Source organism: Sapajus apella, unplaced genomic scaffold, assembly GCF_009761245.1.
Source record: "Sapajus apella isolate SASKATOON/1434 unplaced genomic scaffold, GSC_monkey_1.0 scaffold37, whole genome shotgun sequence".
Classification (NCBI taxonomy): domain Eukaryota; kingdom Metazoa; phylum Chordata; class Mammalia; order Primates; family Cebidae; genus Sapajus; species Sapajus apella.
Genome location: NW_022436977.1, coordinates 9,708,156 through 9,725,114, shown reverse-complemented (window position 1 = coordinate 9,725,114; position 16,959 = coordinate 9,708,156). Strand labels below are relative to the sequence as shown.

At 37.3% G+C, this 16,959-nt stretch overlaps 1 protein-coding gene across 5 annotated transcripts in view; it reads right to left on the bottom strand.

Annotated features, from left to right (window-relative positions):
• NEDD4 (NEDD4 E3 ubiquitin protein ligase) overlaps positions 1–16,959 on the bottom strand; it is a 171,305-nt gene that overhangs the window by 48,421 nt on the left and 105,925 nt on the right. For 4 of the 5 annotated variants that reach the window (XM_032297375.1, XM_032297374.1, XM_032297373.1 and 1 more), the window contains one exon: positions 988–1,038. The exons of the other annotated variant lie outside the window; for it this stretch is intronic. In XM_032297375.1, the coding sequence (XP_032153266.1) occupies positions 988–1,038 (51 nt within the window). The remainder of the gene's footprint in view (positions 1–987; positions 1,039–16,959) is intronic. 5 annotated transcript variants of the gene reach the window in all.

The following is a 16,959-nucleotide window of genomic DNA, read 5'->3' as shown; positions in this document are numbered from 1 at the left end:
CTGAACCCAGGCTGGAGTGCAATGGCGCGATCTCGGCTCACCGCAACCTCCGCCTCCTGGGTTCAGGCAATTCTCCTGCCTCAGCCTCCTGAGTAGCTGGGATTACAGGCACGCGCCACCATGCCCAGCTAATTTGTTGTATTTTTAGTAGAGACGGGGTTTCACCATTTTGACCAGGATGGTCTCGACCTCGTGATCCACCCGCCTCGGCCTCCCAAAGTGCTGGGATTACAGGCGTGAGCCACCGCGCCCGGCTTTTCTTATGTCTTTTATAAGGGAAGCCCTTTATTCTCAGAGATTCTGCTGTTAACCTGCACAGTGATAACTCTCAATCTTTCTAGTTTCTTTTCCCTATATAATTGATTTTTATCTGTCAGCAGTCCACTTTAAACTTTGTTTCCTATCAAAACTCAGTATGTCCAAAAATATATATTTTTTAACATTTCAAAACAAAATGACTTTCTTCCTCACTTTTCCACATGAGATGCCACCCTTATCTTCCCAGTTCAACTTGTACTATCTTTACTTTTTGCTTATTTTCTTAAGCCTCCATGTCAGCCATGTGATTCAATAATGTTCTATTTTACAATGTTTCCTGAATCTGTTCTCCTCCTTGCTATATGCTTAGTTCTCATTCTTAGTGTTTCATGTTTCTAGTGTTGTAAACTATCTTAATTTTCTTCTGTGAGCTTAGGCACTCCTCACTCTAGTTATTCAGCAAGTATTTTCAAACTAATCTTTTTTACACAATGCTTTCCATGATAACAAATATCAGAAATTATTTATTTCTCACTGAGGTTCATGTATGAAAATCTTAAAAAGAAAATGGAAACAGAAAATTGAAACAAGTTTTTAGAAAACAGTATGCCTAAAATATAAAAGTAGTACACATTTGATAATTCAATTATTTACACTAACTATATTGTATATATGTAAGTATTTATTAAAAAAAAATAAACACGAAAACTCATGGACACCTATACCAACCGGTAATGGATAAAGTGGAACATCCACTTGACCTAGGAAATCATCTCTTGTCTATAAGAGAAAGAAGAAAAAATAAAATTAGTAATACGCTCAATTTCTTTAGAAGATTTTGATGAGACAGTGCCATCATTCACAGAAAACGTAGATTTTTTTTTTTTAATTCAATCCTATGCAGCATTACTGGAAAACAAAATGTGGTACAACTTCTGGTAATAGCAGAGTACAATATCTTAGATTAATTCTTCTGCGGATAACAATTATATTCTGTGACAAAATACCAAAACAGCTATTTGAAAGTACAACAGTACAAACAGAAAGTACCCAGAACAAGCAGAAACTGGAGGGAAGTCAATCCTTCCAAGAAGAAACTACACTAGGTAGGATTCAGTATTTATATGGCTTTTCCTCTAGCAGTATTCCACAGTCCACATAATGCAGACAGCCTAGAACTTAAGCTGAAATCCTCACTATTACGGGCTTGAGGAGTCAGAAGGCCTAGTTTGGGGCTAACAACATATCTAGAAAAAGAGGAGAAAAATCCCAGGAAAAAAGAAGCCACCAGAGTTTCTCCAAATCTAAATATAAACTCTTACCCAAATCCCTGTTTAACCCTGAACCAAACAAGTGAAAGGCAACAGCTAGAAGGCTGAGAGGGCTGAGCACTGATTTCTGCTGATGTTCACCAAAAGAGAAGCAGAATTTGGAGTTCAACTATGTTAACTAGCTGGAACAAAAATCAATACTCTTGACTGGGCATGGTGGCTCACACCTGTAATCCTAGCACTTTGGGAGGCTGAGGCAGGCAGATCACCTGAGATCAGGTGTTTGAGACCAGCCTGGCCAACATGGTGAAATCCCATCTCTACTAAAAATACAAAAATTAGATGGGCATGGTGGCATGTGCCTGTAATCCCAGCTACTTGGGAGGCTGAGGCAGGAGAAACACTTGAATCCAGGAGATGGAGGACGCAGTGAGCTGAGACCGTGACACTGCACTCCAGCCTGGGTGACAGAGTGAGACTCCATCTCAAAAAAAAAAAAAAAAAAATCAACACTCCTCAGGGAAATATAATAAAATTCATTGCCTCTATTAGTTACTATATTCATTGTCCAGCCTACAATAAAAAAATTACTAGACATGCAAAGAAATGAAAAAATGAGCCAGTATCAAGAGAAAAGGTAATTAATAGAAACTAACGACAAGCTGACCCAGATTGTGGAATAAGAAGACAGGGAAAATAAAGCAGCTATTATAAAGATATTCAAAGGACTTAAAAGAAAAATAAGGCCATAATGAATGAAAAGATGGGTAATCTCTGCGGTGAAATGGAAACTAAAAATGAATCAAATGTATATTTTATTTCATTTTATTTTTGAGACAGAGTCTTGCTCTGTTGCCCAGGCTGGAGTGTAGTAGTGCAATCATAACTCATTGCAACTTCCATCTCCCAGGTTCAAGTGATTCTCCCATCTCAGACTCCCAAGTAGCTGGGATTACAGGCCTGCACCCTCATGCCTGGCTTTTTTTTTTTTTTTTGTATTTTTAGTAGAGATGGGGTTTCACCATGTTGACCAGTCTGGTCTCGAACTCCTGACCTTAAGTGTTCTGCCCACCTTGGCCTACCAAAGTGCCTCCCAGAGGAGATAGCCACCTGGTGGCTAACTCCTGATATGATGCACTGAGAAATGCTTGTGCCCTTCTCAGTGCATCGTATCAGGTGTCTGACACCACACCTGGCAAATGTACATTTTAGAAATGAAATTTCTAAAATGAAATATATGAAATAAAAAAATTCAGTGGATGGGTTTAAAAGACGATTGAAGATGACTGGAGAAAAGTAACATGAACTTGAAGATATAGAAACAGAATTTATTTATACGAAAAATAAAGATAACTTGAGGAAAAATTTCAAGCAATCTGACATATGCATAACTAGCGTTCCATAAAGGGGGATGGGTAATAGGGCAGAAAAATATCTGGGGAAAAAAACAGCCAAAATATTCACACATTTACAAAAACACAAGCTGAGACAGTCAACAAAGTCAGTGAACTGAAGCAGGATAAATGTAAAGAAAACATAGGTAGACATATCATTATTAAATGCTGAAAACAAAAGATAAACAGAAAATCTTGAAAGCAGCCTAATAAAAACAATGCATTACACACAGGAGAATAAAAATACAAATAATGGTTGACTTCTCATCAAAAACAATGGAAGCCAGAAGAAAACTGAATGATATCTATAAGTGCTGAAAGAAAAAAAGTACCAAGAATTCTATATCTAGGAAAAATTATCCATGAAAGAGAAAAGAAAAATAAAAATACTCTTGGATAAAGTTAATTTGTCATCAGCAGACAAATTGTTGGCACTACAGAATATGCTATAGGAAGTTTCTCAGGTTGAGGATAAGTGGCACCAGATAGAAATTCAGATCTAAAGATACGAGTAATAAAGAACAAAATGGTAAAGATGTGGGTAAAGTTTTTTTTTTTTCACTACCTTCCCAATCTCTTAAAGAACAAATTGTTATATACAGAAAAAAATTAAATCGCTACACTATGGGTTTAAAAAATGCAGATGTAATGCAAATGACAACATTGTGCAAAAGATAGGTGAATAATCACATCTACATTGTTGCAAGAATTACATTTTATATAAAGTGGTATGATGAATAGAAGTTAATCATTAATTGACTGAAGAACTAAGAATCCCTGAGAAGAGTTAAAATAGAATACTGAAAATATTTGACTAACCCAAAATAAGGCAGGAAAAGAGAAACAAAGAAACAGATGAGATGAAAAGAAATAAATTACACATTCTGAGTACTAAATCCAGCCATATAAATTATGACAGACTAAATAGTCCAATTAAAGACAAGAGATTGTCAGTCTGACTAAATATGCAAAACCTAACTATATGTTGCCTATGAAAGACAGCTATCATTATTATTTAAAAATATTTTATTAAATATTTTTCAACTTTTTCACTTTTTTCCTTTTTTTTTTTTTTTTTTTTAAAGAGACAGTTTTGCCATCTTACCCAGGATAGTCTCAAACTCCTGAGCTCAAGCAATCCTCCTGCCTTGTTGTCTCAAAGTGCTAGGATTACAGGTGTGAGCCACTGTGCCTGGCCAACTTCTCATTTTAAATAATTTCAGATTAAAAAAAATTGTAAAATAGTATGAAGAATCCTCATGTACTTTTCATCCAGATCCCCTAAAAGTTAACATCTTAAATAGCTATATTTTAATGATCAAACTCAGAAGTACTATTAACTACTCTACAGACTTGATTCAAAATTCACCAAATGTCTGACTAATTTTAGTCCAGGGTCCAATTCAGATTCACATATTACATTTAGTAGCCCTGTCTCTTTAGTTTCTTTTACTCTAAAACGTACCTTAGTCTTTCTTTGTCCTTCATAATCTTGACATTTTTGAGGAGTACTAAGTAGTTATAGAATATCCTTGTAATATGTCTTCATGGTTGAATTTAGATTATGCATTTTTTTGCAAGAATACCATAACGATGATGCCTGTGCCCTTCTCAGTGCATCATATCAGGAGGCATATGATACTGATTTATTGCATTACTAATGATATTAACTTCAATCATTTGGTTAAGGTGCTGTCTTCCAGGTTTCTCAATATTTTCCCCTTTGTAATTAACAGTATCTTGTGGGAAAATCCTTTAAGGTTATGTAAATAGCCCATTTCTCATCATACTTTTGCTCACAAACTTTAGCATCCATTGATGATTCTTACCTGTAACAATTATTACTGTGGTGCTTGCCAAATGCTGACTTTCTATTTCTACCGTTTCCATTATTCTTTCATATTAATTAATTATAACTCTGCTGAAATAATGTCCCCCTTCCTCCCATTTATACATTCTGCCACTTATTTTTATCATCACAAACTTACTAATATTTATATTATAAAATATAATCGATTACTGTCACTTATTTTTTTATTCAAATTGTCCCAGATCTGGTCATTGAGAGTCACTTCATGTTAGTTTTTGTGCATTTACGACATCTCCTCAATTTTTTTGTGTACTTCCTTACTTTTTGGCACCGCAAAATGTTGCATGTTCAGCATATACTTTCCTTATCCCTGCTCAACAATCAGCCACTTCTACAGAGAACCCTGATAAATTTTACTGGAGAATCATATTTAGATACAAAGACTGGAGTTCAAGGTGCTTATTACTTTTAGGCTCAAGAAATGACCTTTAAATGTAAATACACAGATAAATTGAAAATAAAGGTATGAAAAAAATAATCAGGTATACAGTAAGTATAAGTAGCCATAATATCAGACAAATTAGATTTCATGATGAGGAGTACTGCCATGAATAAAAAGAAACATTTCATAATAATAAAGAGATCAATTCATAAAATATTACTATAACTCAACAATATGAATCAATAATAAACAGAAAAACCATCCACTTGAAATGGGCATAAAACTTGAACAGATATTTCAAGCTAGAAGATAAATGAATGGTAAATGTTATATGAAAGGATGTTTATCACTGTTAGTCATCAGGGAAATGCAAATTAAAATCACAATGCAGTACCAATTCAAACCCCCTGGAACAGCTAAAATAAAAAAAGCCTGACAATAACAAATTTTGGTCAGGATGTAGAGCAATAACAACTCTCTTATAAAGTTAAACATATACCACTATATGACTAAGAAATTCTACTCCTTGTATTTTTTTTGAGAATAAAAACAAATGTCCTCTAAAATACTTCAAGAAAGTTCACAGAATTTCATTCATAATAGCATACACTGGAAATAACTCAAGTGTCCTTTGAAAGATGAAACTGTGGTATATGTAAGCAATATAATTAGCAATGAAATGAAATAAACTTACATACAAAATAACATAGATAAATCTCAAAGAAAAGTTTTTTGTTTTTTTTTTTTGGAGACTGAGTTTCACTCTTGTTGCTCAGGCTGGAGTGCAATCGTGGCTCACTGCAACCTCCACCTCCTGGGTTCACACAATTCTCCTGCCTCAGCCTCCTGAGTAGCTGAGATTACAGGCATGTGCCATCACACCCAGCTAAGTTTTTTGTATATTAGTAGAGAAGAGGTTTCACCATGTTGGCCAGGCTAGTCTTGACCTCCTGACCTCAGGTAATCCACCTGCCTGGGCCTCCCAAAGTGCTAGGATTATAGGCATGAGCCACCATGCTGGCCAGTAAAGTCTGATTATAAAAAGAAGATACAAAAGAGTAACTGCTGTCCTATGTAATTTACATGAACTGTAAAAGAAACAAAAATGGAAGACTGGAAGAGCAGATGACAGCAGAGCAAGAAGTGAGGTAATAAGTGAAAGTCCTAATACCAAACAGTAAGTATCTCCCCAACATTTTTCTTTGTTTCACTTGGCTTCTAGAATACTGGCAGACAAATGTGTATACTTCTCAGGAAAGAAAATTCCTCTCTGGAACAACTAAGCAACCCAATAAGACAGATTTACAGATATTAAAACCTGGAAGTCTTTCAATAAAATGACTAATCATCTCTGCTCACCCCAAAGTGAAGTCCACTAGTCAGTAGATGCCCATGAACAAAACCCTTCCAGTAAATACTGGAATCTTATACATTATGGACAGTTAAGGACTACTAAATATTTGGGGAAAGTTTATAACATGAAACACATAAAACACATAGACCTAAATCAAAGAAGTGAGTCTGATGAATAAGAATCAGTCAAATTGCAAGAAAAATACTTCAGAAAAAACATAATATTCCCAGAGATAAGAGAAGGTGAACCATCTGTCAAACAAAATAGGAGGCTTCAAAAAAGAAGCAATTAGAGGACAAGAAATATCTCTTAGAAATCAAAAATACAACTCAAATAAAAACTTCAAGATAGAGTTAGAATACAGAGTTAAAAAAATTCTCAGAAAGTAGAGCTAAAAGACAAAATAATAAACAATAGGAGCCTACACATAAGGAAATGACAGGAGAAAATTTAAAAGTCAACATTGAAACAATAGGCATTCTAGAAAGAAAAGAGGAAAGAGAGGAAATTATCAAAAAAGCATTGTAAGTAACTTTGCTTGAACTCAAGGAAGAGAATATTAAGGATAAAAGGGTCCCGTGAATATTAAGCAAAGTGCATGAAAGAAGAAAAAGACTTGCTGCAAGGCACATCATTGTGACATTTCAGAATACCGAGATAAAGAAATTCTAAAAGCTTGGAGAGTAACAAAGTAGACAATACACAAACCTGAAAAACAAAAGAGTAATTCCTCCAAAATAATGAGAGATAAATATTTCTTAAGTAGAATTCTATACTCAGAAAAACTATCTTTTTCAATTATGATGGTAGAATAAAGACACTTTCAGATACTGGTATTTTCATTTCAGATACTGGTAATGGAGGATACGCTTCATCAAATGAGGGAGCGTGCCATGATAGGGAAGATGCAGGGAATTCAAGATAGGAGAGAAGCAAAGAGGAATCTCAGAAAGACAGGGAAAGGAAGTCTCAGAATAACAGTTATATATGACCTAGAGAGCAACCAGTGCATACTGGAGTAGGAAGACAGCTACAAGAGACATGTTTCCTAGAAGAAAAGTGATAATCGTATCTACTAATAGGGTTTTGTGAGAAAAGCGCTTTACATGGTATCCAGCACATAGTAAGTAGTAAATGTTAGCTAACATATATTTAAAATACTGGAGTATATTATGAAATCCCTGCTCCCCTTTCCCTAGACCAGTTTGTGGACATTTCAAAGACGTATATACTAGAAAAGGGGTATGGCTGGAGACTAAGGCCTAACAGATTAGCTTAGTTTAACACCATATTCTTATTTCAGGACATGAGTTGATAATTTTTGAAATGGGCAAGTTAGCTTTTAATGATGTTTTCAAGGTTATAATGTAGTATGTCTCTTTTCTTTTCTTTTTTTTTTTCCCCTTTTTCTTTTTTTGAGATGGAGTTTCACTCTTTGTCCAGGCTGGAGTGCAGTGGTGTGATCTCAGCTCACTGCAAACTCCGCCTACTGGGTTCAAGTGATTCTCCTACCTCAGGCTCCTGAGTAGCTGGGATTACAGATGCATGCCACCAAGCCTGGCTAATTTTGTACTTTTAGTAGAGACAGGGTTTCACCATGTTGACCAGGGTGGTCTGGAACTCCTGACCTCCAGTAAGCCACCTGCCTTGCCCTCCCAAATGCTGGGATTACAGGCATGAGCCACAGCACCCAGCTAGTATGTTTCATTATTCCTGTTTTTATCACAGGTAGATGTTATACTTCATAAGTCTGACCTTTAAAAAGTTTTAAGTGAATAAGTAAAATATAACAAAAAATAGTAAAATCTCAACCAGGGGCCAGTGTGGTGGCTAATGTTTGTAATCCCAGCACTTTGAGAGGCCAAGGCGGGAGGATCACCTGAGGTCGGGAGTTTGAGACCAGCCGGACCAACATGAGGAAACACCATTTCTACTAAAAATACAAAATTAGCTGGGCATGGTGGCATATGCCTGTAATCCCAGCTTGAGGCTGAGGCAGGAGAATCGCTTGAACCCAGGAGGCGGAGGTTGAGGTGAGTGCTGAGATTGGCCACTGCATTCCAGCCTGGGTAACAAGAGTGAAACTTGGTCTCAAAAAACAAAACAAAACAAAACAAAACAAACAAACAAACAAACAAAAAACCTCAACCAGGATGACTGAGGAATAAAATATTTGGGTCATTGAATTATCTAGTTAACTTAGGTTTGGGTTTAACCAGATTTAAAAAAGAAAATATTTTTCTTGAGTCAGTGTTATTAAATAGTCTTGTCCTGAGTAAACAGAATACACTGAGCATCTGTATGTTTGATGATTTGTGACCTTGCAGTGCTTAAAAAACATAGCTGTGATCAACTGTCACTAGAGTAATACAGGCACAGAACAGGGTTTCTCACCTTGGGCACATCTGACAATTCGAGCCAGATAATTCTGTTGTTGTGGGGGCTGTCTTGTGCATTGAAGGATATTTAACAACATTCCTGGCCTCTACCCACTGTGTGTCAGTAGTACCCACCCTCCAGCTATAACAACCAAAAACATTTTCTGGCTTTACCAAAGTCCCCTGGGTGGCAACATCATACTGCTACAGACTAAGACCGAATGTTCCAACAAACGTGCAAAAGTCTGTCCCTAATTTTGGTTCTTAAAAGTAACAGCTTTAGGGAGGAAGTGGAGCAACATGACCAAATAGAAGGCTCCACTGATCATCCTCCCTGTGGAAACACAAAATTTTAAAACTACACAAAAAAGTACCTTCATAAAAACCAAAAATCAGGTGAGCAATCACTGTATCTAGTTTTAACTTCACATCACTGAAAGAGGCTCTGAAGAGTGTAGGAAAGACAGTCTTCAATTGCTGACACCCACCCCCTCCACCCCGGCAGTGGCTGCATGGCATGGAGAATCTCTGCACTTGGGGTTGGGAAAGCTCAGTGATCGTGAAACTTTGCATTGGAACTCAGTGCTGCATTGTCACAGTGGAAAGCAACACCAGGCAGAACTCAGCCAGGGTCCATGAAGGTAGCATTTAGACCAGCCAGAGCCAGTGGAGAAATGTCCATACTAGTGGTTGGAACTTCAGTTCAGGCAAGCCTCACCACTGTGAGCTAAAGCACTCTGGGGTTCTAAATAAATATGAAAGATAGTTTACGCCCCAAGACCTGCAACTCCTAGGTAAGTTCTGGCGCTGTGCTGGGCTTGGAGCCAGTGGACTTCGGGGCAGGTGATCTAGTAAGCCACCAGGTGGAGTGGCTGAGGGAGTGTGTGTGTCACTCCTACTCCAACCCCAGGCAGTACAGCTGCATGCAGCTCTGAAAGAAACTCCGTCCTTTCGCTTGAGTAAAGAGGCGTCTGTCTTACAACCTGGATATCAGCTTAGCCATGGTAGGTTAGGACACCTGCTGACGAAAGAGCCTTGGGCCCTGAATAATCAGCAGCAGTAGCCAGATGCATACATTGTGGGCCTTAGGTGAGACTCTGAGACATACGGGTTTCAAGTGAAACCCAGCACATTCTCAGTTGTGTTGGCTATAAGGAGAGACTCCTGCTTGAGAAGAGTAGAGGAAGAGTAAAGAGGACATGGTATTACAGTTTAGGTACCAGCTTGGCCACAGTCCAGTAAAGTACCAAGCAGGCTCTTGGGGTTCCTGATGCCAAGGCTTGGTCCTTAGATGGCATTTCTGGACCTTCCCTGGGACAGAGGGGAGACCATTTCCCAGAAGGCTGAATTCCAGGCCTGGCAGCATTCACCACAAGCTGACTGCAGAGCCCTGGGGCTTTGAGTGAACACTGGTGGGGGTCTGGCAGTACTCCCCTCAGCCCTGTGGCAGGAGTGGCCATGGGGAAACTGCCTGAGGAAAGAGAAGGGAAGAGTGGGAAGGACTTTGTCTTGTGGTTTGGGTGTCCACTTGGCTACAGCAGAATAGAGTACCAGGTAGATTCCTAAGCTTTCTGACTCCAGGCCCTGACTTCCAGATGGCATCTTTGAATGCGTCCTGGGCCCAGGGTAACTTACTGCCCTGAAGGGAAGGTCACAAGCCTGGCTGCCTTCACCTGATTATAGAGCCCTAGGGCCTTGGAGCAAACAGAGGTGGCAGCCAGCCAATAGTTACAGCAGGCCTTGGGTGAGACCCAGTGCTGTGCTGGCTGCAGGTCAGACCCAGTGCAGCCCCAACGGTGGTGACCACAGGGATGCTTGTGTCACTCCTCCCTAGTAGCCTCCGAGTAGCTGGGATTACAGGTGCCTGCCACCACATTCAGCTAATGTTTGTACTTTTAGTAGAGACTGGGTTTCACCATGTTGGCCAGGCTGGTCTTGAACTCCTGACCTCAAGTGATCTACCCACCCTGGCCTCCCAAACTGCTGGTATTACAGGCATGAGCACATGCCCGGCCCCAAGGGGGTACCTCTATGAGTGCAAGAGCCATGGCATTACTGGGCTTGGAGTGTCCCCTAACACACATGCCGCAGCAACCAAAACTTAGTTCACAACACCCAAGTCCCTTTGAATACCTGGAAAGCCTTCCCAAGAAGTATGGGTAAAAATAAGCACAGGCTATGATAAATACCTAACTTTTCAACGTCCAGACATTGGCAAACATCCATAAGCATCAAGACCATCTAGGAAAATATGACCTCACCAAATGTGCTAAATAAAGCACCAGGGACTCATCCCACAGAGGGAGATGTAACCTTTCAGACAGAGAATTCAAAAGAGCTGTTTTGAGGAAACCCAATGGAATTCAAGAGACACAGAAAAAGAATTCAGAATCCTATAAGATAAATTTAACAAAATATATTGAAAGAATCAAGCAGAAATTCTGGAGCTGAAAAAAGCAACTGACACATTGAATAATGCATCAGAGTCTGTTAATAGCAGAATTGATCAAGCAGAAGAAAGAATAGTGAGTTTTATGACAGGCTATTTGAAAATCCACAGTAAGAGGAGACAAAAGAAAAAGAATAAAAACAATGAAGCACACCTACAAGATCTAGAAAATAGCCTCAAACAGGCAAATCTAAGCGTTATTGTCCCTAAAGAAGAGGTAGAGACAGAGATTGAGGTAGAAAGTTTATTCAAAGGGATAATAACAAAGAACTTTCCAAACCTAGAGAAAGATATCAATATTCGAGTACAAGAAGGTTATAGAACACCATGCAGGTATGACCCAAGTAAGACTCCACAAGGTATTTATTAACCAAACTCTCACAGGTTAGGGGTAAAAAATGGATCCTAAAAGCAGCAAGAGAAAAGAAACAAGTAACACATAATGGAATTCCAATACATCAGGCAGAGGACTTTTCAGTGGAAACCTTATTACCTAGGAGATAATGGCATGACATTTGAAAAGCGCTGAAGGAAAAAAAGTTTTACCCTACAATAGTATACCTGGTGAAAATGTCCTTCAAATGTGAAGGAGAAATAAAGACTTTCATAGACCAATGAAAGCTGGGGGATTTTATCAACACCAGACCTATGCTACAAGAAATGCTAAAGGTAGTTCTTCAGTCTGAAAGAAAATGATATTAATGAGCAATAGGAAATCACTTGAATATACAAAGTTCACTGGTAACAGTAAGAACACAGAAAGACACAGAATATTAGTACATAAAGACTAAAAATAAAGGGATGGAAAAAGATATTCCATTAAAATGGAAGTCAAAAAAGGGCATGAGTAGCTATAATTCTGTCAGATAAAATAGACTTCAAGACAAAAACTATAAAAAAGACAAAGGAGGTCATTATATAATAATAACTGGATCAATTCAATAACAGGATATAACAATTATAAATCTATATGTACCCAACACTGGAGGAACACCTAGATATAAAAAGCAAATATTATTAAAGATAAAGAGATAGACCCCAATACAGTAATAGCTTGAGAATTCAACATCCCACTTTGAGCACTGGACAGATCATCCAGACAGAAAATCAACAAAGAAACATCAGACTTCATGTGCACTATAGACCAAATGGACTTAATAGATATTTATAGAACACTTCATTCAACTGCTTCAGATTACACATTATTCTCAGTGCATGGATCATTCTCAAGGATAGACCATGTATTAGGTCACAAAATAAGCCTTAAAACATTTTTAAAAACTGAAATAATTTCAACTATCTTCTCTGACTACAAAGGAGTAAAACTAGGAATAAGTAACAAAAGGAATTTTGGAAATGATACAAAAACATGGAAATTAACTAGTATGCTCCCAAATGAATGACCAGTGGGTTGATGAAGGAATTAAGAAATACATTAAAAATTTTCTTGAAACAAATGATAATGGAAACAACATACCAAAACCTCTGGAATACAGCAACAGTAGTACTCAGAGGAAAGTTTATAGCTAAAAGTGCCTACACCAAAAAAGAAAAAAAAAAAAAAACTTCAAATAAATAGCTTAATAAGTACATCTTAAAGAACTAGAAAAGCAAGAGCAAACCAAATGCAAAATTAGTAGAAAAAAAGATATAATAAAGATCAGAGCAGAAATAAATGAAATTGAAATGAAGAAAACAACACAAAAGATCAACAAAATAAAAAGTCAGTTTTTAAAAAAAGATAAACAAAATTAACAAACCTTTGGCTAGACTAAGAAAAAAAGAGAGAAAACCCAAATAAATAAAATCAAAGATGAAAATGGAGACATTACAACTGATACCACCAAAATTCAAAGGATCATTAGAGACTATGAGCAAGTATATAAAATAAATTGGAAAATCTAGAAGAAGTGGATAAATTCCTAGACATATACAACCTATTAAGATTGGACCATGAAGAAATCCAAAACAGGACAGACCAATAACAAGAAATGAGATTGAAGCTGTAATAAAATGTCAGCAAGGAAAAGTCCAGCACCCAATGGCTTCACTGATGAATTTTACCAAACATTTAAAGAACTAATACCAATACTACTGAAACAATTGTGAAAAACAGAGGAAGAGGGAATACTTCCAAACTCATCATATGAAGCCAGTATGACCCTGAGACCAAAACAAAGACACATCCAAACAAGAGAACTACAGGGCTACATCTCTGAGAAGTGTTGATGCAAAAATCCTCAACAAAATACTAGCAAACCAAATTCAATGACCTGTTAAAAAGATCATTCATCATGACCAAGTGGATTCATTACAGGGATGCAAGGATGGTTCAAGATATGCAAATTAATCAATGTGATACATCATATCAACAGAACAAAGTACTGATCATAAACAGAATGATCATTTCAATTGATGCTGAAAAAGCATTTGATAAATTTAAACATCATTTCACAATAAAAACCCTACAAAAATGAGTATGGAAGGAATACAGCTCAACATAACAAAAGCCATATATGACAGCCCCATAGCAAATATCATACTGAATGGAAAAAAAAACTAAAAACCTTTCCTCTAACATCTGGAACATGACAGGAATGTTCACTTTCACCACTGTTATTCAATGTAGTAAGGGACATCTGAGCTACAGCAATCAGGCAAGAGAAAGAAATAAGGGGCATCCAAATTGAAAAGGAATAAGTCATATTATCCTTGTCTGCAGATGATATGATCTTATATTTGGAAAAACCTAAAGACTGCATGTACCAAAAAACCATTAGAACTGGTAAATAAATTCAGTAAAATTGTATGATACGTAATCAACACACAAATATCAGTAGCATTTCTCTAGGCCAACAGTGAACAATTTGTAAAAGCAATCAAGAAGGCAATCCCATTTACAATAACTACAAATAAACAATCTAGGAATTAACCAAAGAAGTGAAATATCTCTACAATTAAAACTATCAAACACTGATGAAAGAAATTGAAGAGGACACAAAAAATGGAAAGATATTTCATGTTCATGGATCAGAGGAATCAATATTGTTAAAATGTCCATACTACCCAAACCAATCTACAGATTCAATGCAATCCCTATCAAAATACAAATGACATTCTCCACAGAAATAGAAAAAGCAATCCTGAAATTTATATGGAACTACAAAATACCCAGAATAGGCAGAGGCATCCTAAGCAAAAAGAACAAAACTGGAGAAATCACATTACCTGACTTCAAATTATGTTACAAAGCTATTGTAACCAAAATGGCATGGTACTGGCATAAAAACAGACACAGAGACCAATGGAACAGAATAGAGAACCCAGAAACAAATCCATTCATTTACAGTGAATTCATATTGGATAAAGGTGCCAAGAATATCCACTGGGGAAAGGACAGTCTCTTCAATAACAGGTGCTGGGAAAACTGGATATCCACATGCAAAAGAATCAAACTAGATGCCTATTTCTCATCTTATACAAAAATCAAATCAAAATGGATTAAAGACTTAAATCTAACACCTCAAACTATGAAAGTAATAAAAGAAAACTTTAGAGAAACTCTGCAGACATTGGAGTGGGCAAAGATTTCTTCAGTAACACTCCACAGGCACAGGCAACCAGATCAAAATGTACAAATGGGATCACATCAAGTTAAAAAGCTTCTGCACAGCCCACAGTAAAAAATCAACAAAGGGAGGAGACAGCTCACAGATTAGGATAAAGTAGTACTACCATATAGTCTAGCAATCTCATTACCAGATATTGAAGAGACATGTGTACTTCAGTGCCAAAGAGATATTTCAGCACTGTTTACAAAAGCCAAGATTTGGAAGCAACCAAAGTGTCCATCAACAGATGTATTGATAAAAAATGATACATATACACACTGGAGTACTATTTAGCCATAAAAAAAATGAAATCTGGTTATTTGCAACAACACAGATGGAATTGAAGGTCATTATTATTATTATTATTTTTATAAAGATGGGGTTTCACCATGTTGTTCAGGCTGGTCTCGAACTCCCGACCTCAGGTGATCCGCCCGCCTTGGCCTCCGAAGTGCTTGGATTACAGGTGTAAGCCACCACGCCCGGCCGAAGGTCATTATGTTAAGTGAAGTAAGCCAGGCACAGAAAGACGCACTTTATATGTTCTCACTTATTTGTGGGAGCTAAAAATTAAAACAATTGATCTCACTGAGATAGAGAGTAGAATGAGGTTACCAGAGGCTGGGAAGGGTGGTGGGGTAGGAGAAAGTAGAGATGATTAATGGGTATAAAAAAATGGAATAAATAAGATCTAGTATTTGATAGCACAATAGGTTAACTATAGTCAAAAATACTTCAGTTGTACTGTTTTTTTTGGAGACAAAGTCTTGCTCTGTCACCCAGGCTGGAGTGCAGTGGTGTGATCTCAGCTAAGTGCAACCTCCACATCCCGAGTTCGAGCAATCCTTGTGCCTCAGCCTCCAGGAGTAGCTGGGATTACAGGCATATGTCACCACGCCCAACTAATTGCATGTATTTTTCAGTAGAGATTGGGTTTCACTGTGTTCTCTGGTCTTGAACTCCTGAGCTGGCAATCTGCCCACACTGGCCGCTCCAAGTCTGGTCTTGAACTCCTGAGCTCAGGCAATCTGCCCACATTGGCCTTCCAAAGTGCTGGGATTACAGGAATGAGCCACCACACCCAGACTAATTGTACATTAAAAAATAACTAAAAGAGCATAATTCTACTGTTTGTAACAGAAAGGATAAATGCTTGAAAGGACGGATACTCCATTTACTCTGATGTGATTTTTACACATTGTATGCCTATATCAAAATATCTCATGTACCCCATAAATACATATGCCTCATATGTACCCACAAAAATTAAAAATTTAAAAAAATTTATTAAGATAAAATTCACATGCCATATAATTCACCTACTTAAAGTGTACAATTCAATGATTTTTAGTATTTTCACGGAGTTGTACAACCATTAGATAATCAATTTTGGAACATCTTCATCACCCACAAAGAAAACCCATACACGTCAGCACTCAATCCCCATTTTCCCACCCCTCCTTCAGTCCTAGGCAACCACCAGCCACTTTCTGTTTTTATGGCTTTGTCTACTCTATATATTTCACATAAGTGGAATTATAGAATACGTGGTCCTTTATGACTCACTTCTTTTACTTAGCATGTTTTCAAGATTCATTCACACTGTAGCATTTCTTTTTTTATGGATATAACACATTTTATTTATCCATTTTTCAATTATTGACATTTGGGTTGTTTCAACTGTTTGGTTATTATAAATAATGCTGCTATGAACATTTGAGTAAAACGTTTGTATGAACATATGTTTTCATTTCTCTTGGATAGGTACCGAGGAATAGAATTTGCTAAAAATGTGCCAGGCTGTTTTCCAAAGTTGTTTCACCATTTTACATTTCTATCATCAGTGCAAGAAGATTTCAATTTCAATTTCTCCTCATCCTTACCAACAATGGCCTGTCTTTATGACAGTACCTTTCTTACTGGGTGTAAAGTAGTACGTCATTGTGGTTTTTTGCATTTCCTTGACAGCAAATGAGGTTAGGCATCTTTTCA